The 19076-nt window shown below is 43.2% G+C and overlaps 1 protein-coding gene across 1 annotated transcript in view; it reads right to left on the reverse strand.

The window, feature by feature from the left end:
* palm2akap2 (PALM2 and AKAP2 fusion) overlaps positions 1 to 19076 on the reverse strand; it is a 167315-nt gene continuing 148239 nt past the window's right edge. The window contains exons 11-17 of the mRNA XM_030065047.1: positions 18001 to 18363; positions 14938 to 15036; positions 14192 to 14293; positions 11464 to 12919; positions 10272 to 10450; positions 8164 to 8190; positions 1 to 4369 (exon numbers count right to left, since the gene is read on the reverse strand). Of these exons, the coding sequence (XP_029920907.1) occupies positions 4205 to 4369; positions 8164 to 8190; positions 10272 to 10450; positions 11464 to 12919; positions 14192 to 14293; positions 14938 to 15036; positions 18001 to 18363 (2391 nt within the window). The 3' untranslated portion in view covers positions 1 to 4204. The remainder of the gene's footprint in view (positions 4370 to 8163; positions 8191 to 10271; positions 10451 to 11463; positions 12920 to 14191; positions 14294 to 14937; positions 15037 to 18000; positions 18364 to 19076) is intronic.

Genomic DNA, 19076 nt, shown 5'->3' on the forward strand with positions numbered 1-19076 from the left:
TTTTTTTTTTTTTTTTTTTTTTTTCTGGTGCTGCAGTCCCACGTGAAGCTCGGCTCGGCTCCACCCCCCTCCGGCTCGCAGGGGCAGCCCAACAAGCCAACAGCATTTAAACCTGATAAATAAAATCATCTCCGCACCATGAGTCCAAAACAACAGAGGCCTAGTGATAATAATAATAATAACATTAATAATAATAATAATAATGATAAGTCACACAATTATAACTCCTCGGTGTGTGTGTGATGTTTGTTATTATTTCAAAAGTCCTGCAGAGGATTTTACCCTCTGAGTGTGTGGTTGTGTGCGTGTGTGCGTGTGTGTGTGTAATAATACAGTATTACACTGTATTGCTGTGACTATGATAAGATGGAGAAGAGGCCAGTTGTGTTATCTTTATTCCCGTGGCACACACACACACACACACACACACACACACACACACACACTGAGGCGTTGAGGCCGCTGTGGATCTGCTGGCCTTTACAATTCAATCTGTTTTTGTTTACTAAGAAAAAAAAAATCCTGTTTTCCATCCGGTGTTGACCGTCTGTCACAGGGAAGTGCATCATCACACACCGCACTTTACATTTTTACAAATCCCCCCCCAAAAAACGTGTTTTTCATAGCATTTGACAGCCTAAATCTTGTTTCAGTGTGTGTGTGTGTGTGTGTGTGTGTGTTTTAATCTCATATTGGGCTGGAGGAAGGCGGCCACGCGTCAGTTCAGCCTCTGATTTGCTCTCTTCCTGTCAGTGTGTGTCTGTCACTCCGTCTGTTTTTTTAAATTGAATTTAATTTTAATATTTTGTCTCCTTTCAGTCTCGTGGCGTCGTGACTCTCAGGTCGACGGCGGCGGCGGCGGCTGTACCTGCACGTGTTCGTGGTGAGGAAGGAGACGCCCTTCCTCCTTTTTTAAAAATTTTTCCTGCACAGCAACAAAACAGCTCAGTCTCATAAAGGGGACATCAGCCCGTTAAATACTTTTTTCCACTTTATATATTATTAAATGTGTATAAAAAACAACAACAACAGCAACAACAGAGTCTCTCTGGACACACAGAAAAGGAACCGGTGGTGTTTTTTTCTTTCTTTTTGTTCGGGGACGCGTCGCGGAGGCACAACTTCTGGGTTTTTTTCGCTTCCTCGGTTTGTGGAAGCGTCGGGGAAGACGCAGCGGCGGCTCCCTCGCGGAGAAAAAGGAAAAATTAAAATGAAACTAAAAAAAAAAGTGGATGAGAGGACGGCCGGCTCCTCCTGGACTCACGGCGGATCGCTGCACGTCCCGCGAGTCTTTACGATTTGTGCAAAAGGCGGGGAGTCCGACTCAAAGTTCAACCACTCTGTGCGTTTCTGTTCGAGCGGGTCGGGGCTTCGGTGCCTTGCTGAAGGACACCGCGGCAGGGAACCCCGGCTGATGATCAGAACTGGGACCTTTGGTTTGTTTGCAGGATTTTTTTTCAAAGCAACCCGCCGACATCCAGGCGCTCAAACGCCTCGAGACGGCGGAGAACGAGCGAGCAAAGTCGACGCTTTTCGCTCCTCGGTTCAGTCGAAGAAGAAGAAGAAGAAAAGTGGTTCAGAAACACGCCGCCCGCCGCGTTTACCGCGACGCTACTCCCCCTCTGAGAAGACAAACCCTGTCCTGGTTCCCGTTTCGCATCATGTTTTTTTTTTTTGCTGTTTTGACCTTTTAACTGGCTTCGTTCCCTTTCAGCCCTCGCCGCTTTTCGATTCAAACAGAAACCGGGGCCTCGCCGTGGAATCAGAAAAGTTCCTCATCAGAAAAAAAAACGCACGAGAATCTCCTCCAGGAACATAAACAGCGCCGTGCGGTCGTGGAAGAAGCCCGCGGGTTGACCAACCTCCGAAAAACCGGGCGTTTCTTCTCCACCAGAACAGTCGGCGTCAAGCTTTTGCTTCGTGTGTTTTGTGAACGAATAGGAAAAGCGCGGTATAAATGTCATGCAAACTACGGTTTCTTAAATAGATAGAGCTCTGGGAATACGTCGGACCAGCGGTCTACTCTAAAATCTCCACGTTCTCTTTTGGTATAACAACTTTTTAAAAAAGAAAACAAAAAAACAAAGCCTTTGCAATTATATTTCATTTCATCAACATCAAACTTTATCCTCAGCTAGCAAGGTAATCTCAACATACGTCCTCATATACATCCCATAACACACTGTCCCGCCTGGCTTCAACACACAAACAGCGGCTTACATCAGAAAGCACAAAGTCAACAGAAGCGACGCGGCCGGCCAAGCTAAAAGAAGTGATTTTTTTTTTGTGTGTGTGTGTTTTTAGAATACAAAACCCCCCCGACCCTGCCTTTTATTAATGAACACACACCGAAGTGACGCAAACATGACCTGCCACCCTCGCTCTCTCTCTCTTTTTGAAATTTTGTTTGGGTTTTTGAACACACTGCACTTTGTAGATGTGAGGAATAGCGATGGAAGGTTGGCGCTCGGAGTCGGGAGGCTGTGCTGACGCAGGAGAGGAGACGCTCGGATGTGTTTTGCACGTTTCGGTTCGCCTCGTGCACGCGCGCGAGGACATCCTGCGCCTTCGATGCTGATTTCCAGGCGCTGGCAGGTGGAAGCTGAGCCTCAGTCGGCACTTAAAAAGAGGAGTTTCTCGTATAAAGTATAAAAACTGCAGCAGCGCCTGGCCGAGGGAAGCGGGACGACGGCGCCGATCGTCTCTGCGTCGTCGTCATCGTCCGACCCGGGAGGAAAACTGACTCTGGACTCGTTTAAAGGAGCGGCCCAGTGATTTGGATTTACATGGCAAACTGAAGGTTTCACAACACGATCTAAGCCCCCATGACACGACCTCACATCACCTCCACTTCCTGTCCAACAGAGCGTCTTAAACAGTGACGTCATCCTGCTCTAGCGGCTGGAAATTAAACTTTCACCCGATAAAACCTTCAGAAATCTCTCTCTCATCTACTGAACATTCAAATAAAATAGTGTTTCTCTCCCAAACTGAGATGCTGTTGGGTTTGTCTCGCCCAAACTTCCTGCTTCGACAGAAAATACACCAGATCAAGACAGCAACAGTCTTATTTCATTGGGGTCTTCAAATGTGAGTTTGTGGTTGAAGCAGCCGCCTCATAATGTTCTGCTTGTGTGGCAAACAAAGTCCTCGACACTCAGAAACCACACCGCAAATGTTTCCCCCCGCAGCAGGGACTATTTTCCCTGGCGGAGGGATTGTCTGTCCTGAAAAGCCAACAGTGCTGCTGCTTTCAGGAAAACTCATGTGGAGGACTTTATTGGGCTGATGGAAAACTGGAGTGAAGAAAGTGTGAAGGCTCTGAAGGTTCATGTTCATGTCGTAGTGGAATGAATGGAAACCATCAAAATGAGCAGAAATGTGAAGTTTATGTGTTTTGTCAAAATGAGGCTAAATGTGAGAATCACTGGCGCGGTCCTTTAAAGAAGCTCGTGAGTTTCGATGGGAACAACACGGCGTCTCCGTTTGAGCGGGAGACACAAAGCTGTTGGAAACGTCGTCCTCTGCGTCTTCTGAGCGATTCTGTGGACGAGACGCCGGCGGCCCGGTCTGACGCGCCGTCCTGCACCTCAACACACACCTGCTTGTTACTGTGCACCTTTTCTTTTGTTTGTTTCCTCTGTTGGCGACCCAAAGCCTTCAGCAGAGGATTCAGTGAAACCCGTGTCGGCCGAGTCTCAGACGTCCTGAAAACAAAAACAAAACAAAACAAAAAAAATCCGTCCATCTCAGCTCCTGTTTGAAGAGTGAAACCGCTGCGACGTGAGAAATCCTACAAATCTAGAAATGATTGATCAGGTGGTTCAGTAAAAACCTTGTTCTCCAGCGGCGCTCTGCAGGACCGCTCGCACACAGCAACCCAACGCCAGCAGATCAAATCAAACAAAATCAAAAATCAAATCAAATCCAATCAAAAAGCCTTCAGTCGTGTCTCTGTTTTCACTTCCTCTGCGCTCTCGCTCACTCGCTCGCTCGCTCCACGCTTGACATGCCGTAAGCCACGCCCCTCAGTCCTCCGCTCGACCAATCACAAGTCGGTGCATCTCCGGGATTGGCCCCGGCGGGTCATGTGATCATCAGAATACTTTCAGTACAATAAATACTGCCTCCTCTCCCTCCTCCTCCTCCTCCTCCTCCTCCTCCTCTGACGCTCGTTGGCCTCTGATTGTCTCCGAGGAGCAGCTTACTCCTCCTCCTCCTCCTCCTCCTCTTCTTCCTCCTCCTCCTCCTCTTCCTCCTCCTCTTCCTCCTCCTCTTCCTCCTTCCCCTCCTCGTTGGCGTAGATGCCCGCCTCCCACTTCAGCGCCATGTTGCTCTTCCTCCTGGTGACGCGAGTGGCCTCCAGCACCTGTCAATCAGAATGCGACAGCCAATCAGAAGCAGCGGGTGACATGAGCTGTCCCCGACACAACCACAAACAAACAAACAAACAAACAAACAAACAAACAGAAACACGCCATGCACTGTATCTCAAACGCTTCATTAAAGGGATGGTAAACTCAAACGTGTCGTTTTTCATTATTTGTTATTTTTGTTGTTGTTGTTGTCACTGGGTGTAAACAAACATCATCTCATCTCATCATCATCAGAGTGGAGCGACCAATCAGAGCACAGATCAGTGTTTACTCCTCCCGCCCCCGTTTGATTGACGCTTCAGCCTCGACAAACAGTAAACACATCGACTGTTAGCTCATTAGCGCTAACGAGCTAACACACCAACTGTTAGCTCGTTAGTGCATATATTCTTTCTATTTTATCTTTATTTTTATTTTATTTTATTTTATACATATTTTTTTATTATTATTATTATCGTTATTATTATTTTTTTTATTATTTTTATTTTTTACTTGCACAGTGCTGGAGTTGTTGCAATTACATTTCACTGCTGCTGTACCTGTACATTCATGCATGTGACGAATAAATCTTGAATCTTGAATCTTGCAACACGGCAAGAATTATTTTACTGATTCACCGTTTTTAATATGAGAAGAGGTGAAAGCTAACAAAAAATGGGAGACTCTGCTTAAACAAAACAAAACACTTGACTCTGCTAAAGCAAAACATTAGCTAACATGTTAGCCAGGAAAATGTTAGGAAAATGTTAGCTCGACATGTTGATAGCCAGGAAAACCTTAGTTAATATTTTCTTAGCAAGGAAAACATCACCTAATATGTTGTTAGCTATGAAAAAGTTAGGAAAACATTAGCTAACACATTGTTAGTTAAGAAAATATCAGGAAAATGTTAGTTAACATATTTTTAGCGAAGAAAACATTAACTAGCACATTGTTAGCTGGGAAAATGTTAGGAAAACATTAGTTAACATGTCGTTAGCTGGGAAAATGTTAGCTCAACATGTCGATAACTAGGAAAACTTTAGCTAATATGTTGTTAGGCAGGACAACATGAGGTAAACACGAGCTTCCATGTTGCTGGGACTGACTGGTTACTGTGGGAATGACGACTGGACTTTCACCAAATATCTGCTCAGGTTTTGATAAATAATCGTCAGTAGAGCCGGAAAATAAGACAACATGTGGGCCACATCACAGTATTACAATATCCATAATCCCAGATCATATCGAGACTTCTATCAGTATATCAATATAATATCAATATCCTGCTGGAGCCGATTAAAAACTTAATTTTATCTCTGTTTCAGTTTGAGTTTGAGTTTGAGGAAGCCCCGCCCACCTCAGCGAACCTCAACATGTTTACCTGGGTTTACCATTCCTTTAAGCTCTGCTGCAGTTAGCTTCCTACAGTCAGCCCTCTCAGGTGACATGTGCCCCCAAAACAACAACAACAACAACAACAGCAACAACAGCAACAACACCACAACAACACCAAAACAACAACACCGCCACCATAACCAAGCGCACCTCAAGTGTCTGACAGTGAACACACAGGTTACTGTCCTGCAGACTCATGCTGCACACACACACACACACACACACACACATCACCCTGCACACACACACACACACACACACACACACACACACACACACACACACACACACACACACACACACACACACACACACACACACACACATCACCCTGCACACACACAGCAGAAGGGACTGATGTCACAGGTGTCCAGGGTTGTGTAGGAGAGGGTGAAGGTGAGGTGGATTGTGGGTAGAGGAGTTCTGTTTGGGTCTTCCAACATGTTGATAAAGACACTATTGAACACTGAACAACTTATATATTATTGATAATATATAGTAATATATAGTAATTGATAATGTATAGTGACATATAGTAATTGATAATATATAGTGATATATAGTAATTGATAGTAGTAATTGATAATGTATAGTAATATATAGTAATTGATAATAGTAATTGATAATGTATAGTAATATATAGTAATTGATAATATATAGTAATTGATAATGTATAGTAATATATAGTAATTGATAATCTATAGTGATATATAGTAATTGATAATAGTAATTGATAATGTATAGTAATTTATAATGTATAGTAATATATAGTAATTGATAATCTATAGTGATATATAGTAATTGATAATAGTAATTGATAATGTATAGTAATATATAGTAATTGATAATATATAGTAATTGATAATGTATAGTAATATATAGTAATTGATAATCTATAGTGATATATAGTAATTGATAATGTATAGTAATATATAGTAATTGATAATATATAGTAATTTATAATGTATAGTAATATATAGTAATTGATAATGTATAGTGATATATAGTAATTTATAATGTATAGTAATATATAGTAATTGGTAATGTATAGTGATATATAGTAATTGATAATGTATAGTGATATATAGTAATTGATAATGTATAGTGATATATAGTAATTGATAATATATAGTAATACAGTAACATATAACACAATAAGCACAGTGTAGGGTATGATCTGTCATATTGGCTCATTTTGATGCTGCTGAGCGTTCAGGTGACACGTCAGTAAATCAAAAGGTGTGTGATCAATAACTATTCACTGATGAACAGAATCAAAATCAGAAATACTTTATTGATTTCTGATTGGGTCCCGTCACTGATTTCAGCTTTGCACTGCTTTGTTTTGTTTTGTTTGGCGTAATTCATCCATTTTAGAGAAAGGACACAACAACAACAACAACAAAGACATTATTACTGCAAATTCATTATGCGATATTTCTGCACTATACAGAAGAAATAAATAAAATTAACTGACTTTACCTGATATCTTTAACAAGGTAACAACTGATATCTCTATGTTATCTTAATAATTGTATTGTATTGTATTTTGTAATTTTTTGTATTATTTCTAGTATTTTAAAATAGATGATTTTTTTTTTTGTAACACGTCTTTTTATTTGGCCTTGCATACATTTTATATGCAGTAACCTAGTGCATAATGTGTGTGTATGTGTGTGTGTGAGTGTGTGTGTGTGTGTTGGGGGGGGTCCAGGTGTAATCACTCTTTCAGGAGGTCAAAGGTCACACACACTCCAGGGTCGGGCACATGCAGCAGCGGCACACAGCAGGACAGCAGAGCAGTGAGAACACACAGACCTGGACCAGACGGAGTGTGTGTGTGTGTCGCTGCAAAACAACACACACACACACACACTCCTCTACGTGTCTCTAAAGTCAGATTCAGCGCTTGAAAGGAAAAGTTGTGTCTTCTGTGATGGAACAAAAGACGTAGAAAACTCAAATCTTTTGTCACACCTGAATTAGAGAAACTTACAGAAGCGGAATGAGAAAAAAATCCACCTTTCTTCTGAATTAATGAGGTAATTATCTTGGAATTGTATGATTTTGTGAAGAAAAAAAAACGTTTTCACAGGGGGAAAAAAATCCTAATTAATGCTTTTTCTGAAGCAAATGTGTTCAATATACAGTAATTTTGCTGTTTTTGTAATTTTTTTGTGTCTCTCTGGACTCTGAGGGGCGACAGCTCCATCACATAAACATAATTTGAAAAAAAAAAAAAAAAAAATCAAAAACAAAAAATACTTCTCAGGTGAGTCTGGCCCAGGTCTGCGAGCTGGAGAGGTGGACAAGAGGTGTGTGTGTGTGTGTGTGTGTGTGTGTGTGTGTGTGTGTGTGTGTGTGTGTGGGGTGGAGGGTGGAGGGGGGGGTCAGGTACCTCAGTGGTTACCTCGTTAGCCAGCAACAAACGGGCATACTGACCGACCAGCAGGAGAGAGGCAACAGTACACAGAGTCAGCACATGTGACATCATCATGTGTCAACAACAACAACAACAACAACAACAACAACAACAGCAGCGGCAGCATCCGAGGGAAACTACAATACTGCTGTGGAACGATCTCTCTAAATATCTTGAAATAAGCTCGTTAAGTACGAACGTGAGCTCTTAATTATTATATTGGCTAAGTTTTTAAAAAAAAAATATTTTCATGGTGTATGATCAGTAACTTCACTCTCTTAATGAGCGTACGCCGTTAATTTTCATCCGTCACCCTCCTGACCTAAGGTTTGATTTGCACTGGTGTTGGACAGGGACGTGCACAGACATTTCGGGGGCAGGGGCTTGGGTACCCCACCCATAAACGACTGGTTTCCACCCCAGTGTTGCCACCCATGACACTTCATACTCCCCCAGTATTCATAAGGTGTTAAAACACTTTATTCCTCGCAGTTTTGTCACGTTTTTATGAAAATCATTCAGATCTACAGATTCTTCCAGACAGAAGAATTAGCAAAGATGCAATTAAATGGCATCCAAACAGATTCCCAGTGTTTACTAGAGCCTGACTGATATGTTTTTTTTTTTTTTTTTTTAAATATATATTTAGAGGAGAACAGTTCACCTAGTTGATATATGGAGGCTGATTTAGTAAATTTCTGAGTTGGAATGAAAAAAAAAAAAGACGTTTTCTATGTGGATGATGCGCTGCTTTACATCAGTGTGACTCTACAAAGGTCCCGACTGTAGCTTTGCTGTGTTTTCATGTTCATGTTTCTGCAGATGGTGAATGTTTGTGCAAATCTGCAAGAGCCTGGTGCTGCTGGAGTTTGATTTAATTTACTATTTAAATATCCATCACAGGTGTGTAATCATGCATCGCTTTGAAAATGAGGAAGAGGATGCTGGTAAGAATCAGCCCTTAATACAGAACAGTACAATCTCAAATTAAAATGTCTGTCTGGAGAATTTATATCTGTGTGAAACATACTGCACATATCGCTTTCCTTAGAGCCTGACTGTCATAAATGATTATGACATTTAACACCTCAGTGGAACCAAAATTACACACAAACACACCCAGCTGATCGAAAATGAGTGTGCAGCAGCCTTGTTTTGAGAAGGTTTTTTTGGTGATACTAGGGTACCTTTCCCTCATTATATTAACTGAACGATAATAATAATAAGCATCATAATAACAATAATCCCTTTAACAGCAGCCAAGAGGGCAGCTGTCGAGTCTGAGGGCAAAAGGTCATGGGCTCAAGGCCCTTTGAGTCTGTCTGTGCAGGTGCCTGTCAGACGGAGGATAATGTGGGAAAAAATGATAAAATGATAAATACTCATAACAAACAGAAAACTAAGTGTTCTTCTTGCTCACTGTTTCATTTGGCCACCATAATTAAATTTCAGGTCCACTCTAGACTTTCATAAAAACATAAAAAGTTCAGAGCAAACTTCTTTGTTTATGAAGCATAAAGCAGGCAGGGTGGCTTGAGGTCACAGGTTTGATCTGCTCCTTTCCCCCCGTCAGCCTGTGGAAATTCATTCTGTGAAACGTGTTATGAAAGATCATGATTTCCCAAGTTTAGCAATACAAGACGTCTTTCTACAAGACTTTCTAACCGCTGAACAGTTGGGCAACACGTCCTGACCCTATCAGACACACAGTGAAATTAAACAAGCGGTCACATTACATCAAATGTCATTAAATATCATCAGTCCGATGGGGTCAGGACAGAAATCCCCAGGCTATTTCATTTACTTTCAGTTTCATTTCCTGCTTTGGTCTGGGAAAGTCCCTCTGGTGTTATACAGTGTTTGCTAAGAGCCACATGCCAGCGATCATGAAGTCACCATGAGCCAGAGCAGAGCAGAATGAAACGCTCCCATACAAAGAGCCTGTTGTATTTTGTTTTGTTGCAGTTGACATCTATGAAACTGTGAAAGAGCTCCGTTTGCTGCAGACAAATAGTTTGAAGACGAGTTTAAAAAACGAGCCTCTCTCTCACTTCCTCTTTTCTGCTTCCCTCGCTTCTCAAGGCTCAGATACTCACACTGTTGTCCTCCATTTTCTCCCTCCTCTTCACTTTGTGGGTCTCGTAGTCCTCCATCAGCGTCTGCATGAAGTTTTTGGGGCGCGACCCGCTGGAGTCCTCGCTGCCGGCATCGGACAGGGCACCTTCTGAGGGTGAGGGAGAGACAGGTGGTGCCGGTCGCACCTTCTCTATCTTACCTGCAGGAAGACAGTGCAGTTAGTCTTTTTGAAGCTACCTTGCTCACTCTCTTTATTTAAACTTTGTTTGTTTGTCTGGGCATCCATTTTTACCAACAGTATAATAAAAATATACAGTATGTTCCTGGTAAAATATTAGAAACAAGTTCCTGAGTTTCCCATTTGTATGAATGAAAAGTCTGAGAGTAGATTTTCGATTGAAACGTGTTTCAGTAGAGCCCAAACAACCAGAATGGACAGAGTAGAGACTCTCAGTACAGAAAACAAAACACTATAAGCTGTCTGGTGCATTTAAGATGATTAGAAGCACAGGGGAAAGTAAATGTGAGCACATCCAACTTGTTTTGTCTGATTACAGCTCCCAAGACTTTATCTGACAACCTTCATCAAGCCTGAGGAAGACGCCGCTGGACTCAAAGTATTTGGAGCTGTAATCCAGTGTGTGGATATTTTCCTCCTTCTATTTACATCTATCATGTTTTCACTGAAAAATAATTAGTTTTATGTGTGGGTTTCTGAAAGTTGGAGAATTTATATGGAACATGCAACAAATGACATGTAAGCTGCGCTCATAGTAACTGAATGGGCGGACCTGGCACGGGCCTTTGGTTCACAGCAAATCAGAGTATTTCCAGGTGGTTCCCGTTGCCAAAGCAAATTGTCATGGCGTCGGAAGAGTTTGTTTATGTGCGGAGAGCTGAAGCACGGCTAACGTACTGAAACGTGTTCTACTTTCACATGAAAATGAAAGAAGAATCGTGGAAATAATTGTGGCTCTTGATTTTGATTCAGTTTTTTTAAAGCGTTGGTTGAGTTTTAACTGGTAGGTTGTTGGTGACTCTGCCAGAACATTACTCAATAACTTTGTTTAGAACAGCACAGCTATCTAGCTAATTAGGATTAGCTTAGCCCACATTTGAGATGGGACAGGCTATGAATTAACTTTCAATATTTTTTAAATAACTTCAGCAGCACGAGTGCTTGGTATCATCGGCCTTAGAGCGATAACTAACCTGGCGTTGTCCTCGCGGTCAGGGTGAGTCTAGTTGGTAGGCTGTTGCTCTTCATTTTATCCGCAGGGGATATGGTGGACGACCGCATCCCTGTCCTCACCGCGCTGTGGCTGCTTGCCGGCGGGTTGCTGGGGCGGACGACGATGAGAGGTTGCGCCTCCCTCTGTTTTTTGAGCTCTTCCTCCCTCTGCTGCGCTGCTCGGATCTCCTCCTCAATCATGGACAAAGTTTTCTGCTTCTTGGAGCGCAAGCGGAACGGGCCGCTGGCCGCCTCCGTCTCGGGGCCTCGTGTCGCCACCGCTGTGCTGCGCAGCTCAGCCGCCTCCGAGTATTTACTGAAGTAGCTGAACTCTGGCTGCTCTGGACTCGGAGGAGAGGGGGGACGGTAGACTGGAGTCGGCCTGGTGACGGGGGCGGCCGGGGCCGGGGCGGGAGCCGGAGCCGGGGTTGAGGCGGCGAGCGCCCTGGCGTAAGAAGACTGGACCTTGATCCGAGGGCCGCCATCTCTGGGCCTCTGTGGTGGGGAGATGGGCTGGGACTGGGGAGGGGAGGGCGTCTGGAGCTGGGGCGGCTGTGAGTCTGAAGGCTTCTCTTGGAAAGTGACTGTAACCCCCGACTGTCTGTCTGGCTGAGGGGACGGGTTGGATGAAGCGGGACTGGAAGACACAGGGGACGAGAGAGCCGGGACAGGGCCTGAAGACACTGGGGAGGAAGAAACCGGCGCTGGGCTGCTCGATACTGGCGACAGCTGGGCGGAGCGTGGGAGAGGCTGGGGAGCAGAGGATGGAGACACTGGGGAGCTCAGCTGAGGAGAAGTCAAGTCTGGGTGAGATGGCTGCCATTCCTCTCCATTCTGAGCTGACAGGGCATTCTGGATGGCGTTTTGGACCAGTATGCCTGCGTGGTACTCCAGCTCCTCCTCTGTCGGACTGCCGCCAGTCTGTCCGTTGACTGGCGTTGTTGGCTGGGGGGTGGGAGGCGACACCGGGGTCAGTGGCAGTGGAGTCGGCGGAAGTGAAGCCCCGCTGTCGGAAACATTATCCAGGCTAAACACTGTAGTGTCCTGAGAGCGAACAGACAACTCGTCCAATCCCGAGTCAGACTCTTCTGGGTGAAAGGCCGGATGTGACTGGCTCTTCGCCTCCTCCTCGTCACGCAGGATTGTCATCACAGCACGCGCACACGTGAACTCTCCTGCGACCCCCTCGTCGGACCAGGTCACGTGACCCTCGCCGGTCTCTGGGACAAAGTCGCCGGTCCCATGGCTGACCCGGGTCCCAGATTTGGAGAAGGGCTTGGCGGAGTAGATTTGAGGAGCCACGTCTCTTTTGGTGAGCCCTCCCTGCAGGAACTGCTTCCTGGCAGAAGAGAAGTCAATCTGCTCCTCCACAATGTCCTCCCTCTTGGTCAGCTCTGGGTCAAAGGTCACCACAGTGGGAGGACCTAACACCTGGGGCTGCAGTGAGGGAAGAAAGGGTAGAAGAGAAAGAGAGAACAGGGGGAAAAAGAGAATACGGTACAAAAGTCATAAAGACATTCAACATCTGTGGTTAAGGTTATTCCAAAACTGCTCAATGGCGTTCGTTATCCCCTCAGTCTATGGGTGAACACTGGATATCCTGACAGGGCACCAGTCACGCTGCTTTGCTGTGAATATGGAAATGTGTTTACCACTCCTCTGCATCATGTGAACAAACACGTAACTCCAGCAACCCGTCCATCCAAATGATCATGTTTGCAGATAACACCGCCCTGATGGGTCTTAGCACCTCGTGAGATCATGGAGAGATTTAAACACAATTTTGAACCTGAGTTCATGATTCTGAAATTGATTCTGAAATGAACAGGGAGTCAGTAAAAGGTTGCAATGATAGGGGTGATGTAATCGCTTTTTTTGGATCTTGTTAATTACTGTTCGTCAGCATTTTGAACTAGTGGAAATCGTCAAACTGAAGTCTCAGAAATGCCAAGGTAGAGGGAGTTACAGCAGCCCAGCCTGGATGAAATCAGTGAATGGATGACTTTCTAAATGATGTGGGAGTGGACAGGAGGCAGTGAGAGCAGGAGGCTCTTCTACATGAGAGCTTTGAGTGATGAGTTAGTCACGTATATAACGGTGTCATTCACCTTTTCAGAGGACAGTTTTGGGAACAGAAAGTTGCATGGATGTTAGAGAAAGCAGAGAACACCCAGACTGTGACTGATGCAAAAGATGCTTTCCTTCAATAACCTTTAAAACCAGAGCAGGGCTGAGCTTCTTCACCTGCTGACAGGATTCATTATTTACACAGAAGGTGTTCTCTTTCTGCCTCAAGATACTTCAAGATACTTCACAATCTAGTGTTCGTCTGGAATAAGTAGCACTACTGATGCCTACATGACTACTGATGGCAGTATTTATGTTGTGTTGAGAGTTAAGTGGCATGTTGATCTTTTCTTCTTGCTGACAGATGATCACAGTGGAGATGAGTTGCCTGAGTTATTTGTGCTACCCTCAGCAATTTGCGATTTGCGTTCATGCGATGCCATGATTGATTTTTCATGAATTAGAAATGTTAAATGTCTTCTTACTGACTGAAGGTGTAACATTACTGCCGCATTAGACTGCAGGCAGATGGAGGCTTTCATCCAGTGATGGAAGATCATTACTACATATTATTACAGTTCATCATTGGTATATTATGTGTGTGTGTGTGTGTGTGTGTGTGTGTGTGTTTGTGACCATTACCTGTGTGTGTGTGTAGGCATGATTCTGTCTCTGTTGTTTTCTCTCCTGGTATTTCCTGTGAGACTCAAGCTGCTCTGGATCCAGCTGCTCCTCCAGAGGAACCTTTGATCAAGCGATCAATCAATCAATCAATCAATCAATCAATCAATCAATCAATCAATCAATCAATCAATTTTCACTCACAGAGTCATGCATTATTATTATTATTATTATTATTATTATTATTATTATTATTATTATTATCAGTAGTAGTAGTAGTATTGACATGATTATTGCATGGCAGTCAATAAAGGTGTGTGAAACAATACCCCCTCACTAACACACACACACACACACACACACACACACACACACACACATTCTTCACACAGTCATACATATCGCTCACTAACATTTTTTTTTTTTTAAATTAGTATTGTCTGTTTGTTGTTATTTTGTATTTTTGTGCCTCTTAGTTTGTCATCACTTTTATCAAGTCATATTATTTCCCAGTTTGCCAGTTTCATGTTCTGTGTGATATTGACAGATGATTAACTTTAGTTTGGTGGAGGCTTCAAACAAAACCACTGGGTTTTCTGCCTCTGCCTGCCCTGGATATTATTGTTGTCGTCAATATATTTAATGTCTATAATATACATAATGTATTGAATGACTAATCAGTCATTCAAATCTGTTCATGCTCGGGGAGCAGCAGGCAGAAGGAGGAACAGACGACAAACAGACGACAAGAGCGAGGTCGGGGTTACCTCCTGAGGCGGGTTCCACCAGCGCTGAGCGATCCCCGGGTTCTTCTTCACCGCCTGATCTCTGATCAGCTCCTGACGCTCACGCTCCAACTCCTGCACCTGATGGACGAAGGGGTAGAGGAAGAGAGAGGGGACAAATAAAACATGTAAATATGTTGATTTGTTTATTTTAAGGATCTCCATGACGACAGGCTCGTCTTCCTGGGCAGACAGAACATCATTATGTCTCACATGGACAAAAAACAACTAAACTTATATTTAAATAAAAACCTAAACCCACAGAAGCAAAATAATAATTTAAAATAAGGTAGCCTGCAATGCACAAAACAAGAAACATCATAAATAAAACAGACGAAAGCAACCAACTGATATATCCACAAAAACTGCAACACACAAAAAACAATAAATTATAATAAAAGAAATAAGAATTGGACATTCAGATCAAACAAAAGTAAAAGACAGACACAGCCCTGGAAACTCAGCAGAGCTTCAGAGACACTCTGACACTCTCTCAGGTGTTTCTAACATAAATCAGTTTTCTCCAAAGCGTGAGTTTGGCCGAGGTGGCGTCGTCTGCCCCCTGCTGGCCGCCCTTTGTAAGGTGACAGTGAATATCAGATTTTATAACAAAAGAAATTTGGGATTGTTGTGATTAATTAGAGTGTGAAAAGGCAGTAATGAGCTGCACAGAGACACGCTGCACTGCTCGGTCCAGCCTCAGGGGGAAAACCTCCTCCACGCCTGGTTCATGCTCACAGTCACGTCTGGATCCTGCATCTCAGCCTCTAACGACAGTTCAGATTTATTCATTACGAGGTCCGTGATGCAGAAGTAACCTGACGGCAGCGTATGCGGGTTTCTGACAGGAATCAGATCCTCAACCGTCCATGAAGCCGGGTCACAGGACCACAATTACAACACGTTAATATAAAACGTGTGAGAGTTTCTCTTCCTCTCCTCACATGGACCGTACTGACACGGTACATGGGACATGGATTTGGGTCGCTCTAAAATGACATAAGCCTGCTGTCATTTCTCTGCACCCTGATGATGATGATGATGATGATGATGTTGATGAAGGCGTTGGTCGGCAGCCAGGTTTTTAAATCATGCTTCGCTATGTAATAATAAAGGCCTTTTAACATTTTTCCAACAGAACAGTGTGCCTTGGATGTTTTTTTTTTTTTTTTTTTTTTTAAATTTGCAGGTTGTATTTTACACAGGAAAAATATGTTTTCCATCCATCCAACCGTCTCCAGAAAGTGTCTGATACCTGTTTGCCTGACTGACCCCCCGTTTTCTCCAGTGACTTTGAATGTTTGGTCCGTCTACCACAATTTATCACAATAAACCATTTATCAAATCCTGCATGGGAATTTAACATTTGACAACATAGAATCAAAATGTGAATTTTTGGTTGAAACAGCCGCCTTATTCAGAAACCACACAGCTGATAATTGGCTGTGGAAAGCAAAATGTGTCCCCGCACTGCAAAAATGCAAAATCTTACCAAGATAATTTGTCTTATTTCAAGTCAAAAATGTCTTATTTCTAGTCAAAATATCTCATTACACTTAAAATAAGACATGATCACCTCAGAAGTAACTTGTTTTTAGACAATTGTCTCTTGTTTCAAGTGAAAGTTTGCTTGTTTCACTGGCAAAATTTGCCAGTGGAAAAAGTGAAAATTCACTTGAAATAAGTGAAAATTAGCTAGAAACAAGAAACAACTTTTGCCAAGTTACTTCTGAGGTGATCATGTCTTATTTTAAGTGTAATGAGATATTTTGACTAGTAATAAGACATTTTTGACTTGAAATAAGACAAATAATCTTGGTAAGATTTTGAGTTTTTGCAGTGCGGGGACTATTTTCCCTGGCGGAAGAAGCCATTTCAGTCTGCGCCCTTTTTAAAGAAAATCCAACAGTGCTGCTGCTTTTAGGAAAACTCATGTGGAGGACTTTATTGGGCTGATGGAAAACTGGAGTGAAGAAAGTGTGAAGGCTCTGAAAGTTCATGTTCATATCGTCGTGGAATGAATGGAAACCAGCGGCTGCAGGAAAGGGAGGAGGAGTGATGTGGCAGCTCTGAAACCCCACGGCTCGCTTTGGGAGGAGATCAGAGGACACCCAGCTTCTCTAGCAGAGGTCAAGGAAGGTCAGTGACGGTGCGACCCCTCCCATCCCCCCCAAAAAAAAAAAAAAAAAAAAATGCAGATATGAAAATGGTTTCCAGGCGTCAGCTCTTCCCTCTGAGTCAAATCTGATGACAGCTGACCTCGGCGGTGCTGTCGTGTCAGCAGCTGATCGGCTTCCTGTTGATCGCGGTTACGACACATTTTCACTTGCAAAACACCGACATAACCGCCACTTTACATTTGATTTGAGCGGCATGACTCTGACGCTGCAGATGGAGGTTCACTTACTGTGACAAATGACAATGTAGTTTTTTTTTTAAATGCCAGAACAGCATTTTTAAACCCTGTTTCTGCATTTTCAAACCATGTTAAGACTCTGGAAAAGGGATTAATTAATGCATTGGATTTAAATTTTTATGGAATTTTTTTTTTTTTTAAATATATTTTTTAAGCTTTTAAAGACAATTATGGACAATTTTGGAGCATTATAGGAATAGATTCGCCAAAGGAGTTTGTGAGGGTTTTTTTTTTCTCCTAATCTCTAATTTTGTTTTATGATGCTGAAAAGGCGGGTGTTGGGATTAACCCTTTGATGCATGAATTATGAAAGCCTGAGTAAAGATTTTTTTCTTATGTGTTTTTACTCTTCTTAGGGCATGAACACTTTTGTGAGCCTCCATACTTCTTTAAGGATGCAGGACTGGTATCACCATGTCATGATACTGGTATTAACATGTTTTCAGCAACAAGAGCTGACAGTCTCTGCATGAAGCTCAATGGAGGGGAGCAGCAGGGAGCAGCTAACAGCTGATATGCAATTCCACCATAGAAACCACTGCATTTAGGAGAGAATGACTTTAAACAGCTGTCCAGTGTAGTGACCGCTATGCACCAAAGGGTTAAAGGCTGCTGTGACAGACGCTCACCTCCTCGGAGGGCCGCCTCCTCCTCACCCGGACCTCCTGCTCCTCGCCGGGGGAGAAGAGTTTGGCGGGTCGTCTCTCCTCCTGAAACGCCCTCAGCTCAAACCGGGCCTTGCCGGGCGCCGGCTCCGCCCCCTGCGCGTGCCCGTTGGTCCTGCCGTCGGCGGCGTCCTGGTACAGGAAGGTGGTCTGCCGCTGTCCCCCGACGGTGATGGACGGCTCGCTGGCGGTGGGCGGGGCCGACACGCGGACCGCCGGGGACGTCCCGTCCACGCTGATTGGTCTGTTGTATTCTGAGGGGGAGGAGTTTCCGTTGGTGGGTGTGTCTGAGGCGGCGTCCAACACCTGGTCCAGGTAGCAGATCTCCTGCACACACACACACACACACACACACACACACGCATGCATAATTAGATGATTGCTTCTTAGAGTCCAACTAGATAATTGAGAAAATCAAAATCAAAGACAAATCAAATGAACCTACAGTGCCTACAGATTAGAGCCTCTGAATGTAAATATGAATCCAAATTCACTTGATTTCTTTCAAAAAAACATGGGGAGAAAAAGGTGAGCAAATTAGCAAGAAATAACCTGAAAATTAGCGAGAAATTAGTAAAAAAAATCCATGAAAATAACCAGAAAATTACAGAGACAGTAGTTTAAAAAACAGGAAAAAAGAAAGAAAAGAAAACTAGTAAAAAAAAAATTAATAAGTGAATGAAAATAAATAAAATACAATAAAATAAATAGTAAAACATTATTGGAAAATTAGCAAAAAATGTGTTTAAAACAATGACAAAAAAATACCTGTAATTATAATAAATGTATATTTAAAATTAAATTACAAGACAACTGCCCTAAAAAGTGAACTTTGTTCTTAGGGTGAAATACGATCTTTCAAAATAAAAGTGCTACCACCCACAGAGTTAATCTCCTAATCAGAGCTCAGCGTTGCGGGCTAATCCCAGCACTGTGGCCAAATTTAGAAACCAGAAACCAAACCAGGACAAGATCTGCCTTTTCTAGACTCAAAATATTGAGGAGGGAAAAAAAAACTGATTCAGTAACAAAATCATTTT

The sequence above is a fragment of the Myripristis murdjan genome, chromosome 12, assembly GCF_902150065.1.
Source record: "Myripristis murdjan chromosome 12, fMyrMur1.1, whole genome shotgun sequence".
Classification (NCBI taxonomy): Eukaryota; Metazoa; Chordata; class Actinopteri; order Holocentriformes; family Holocentridae; genus Myripristis; species Myripristis murdjan.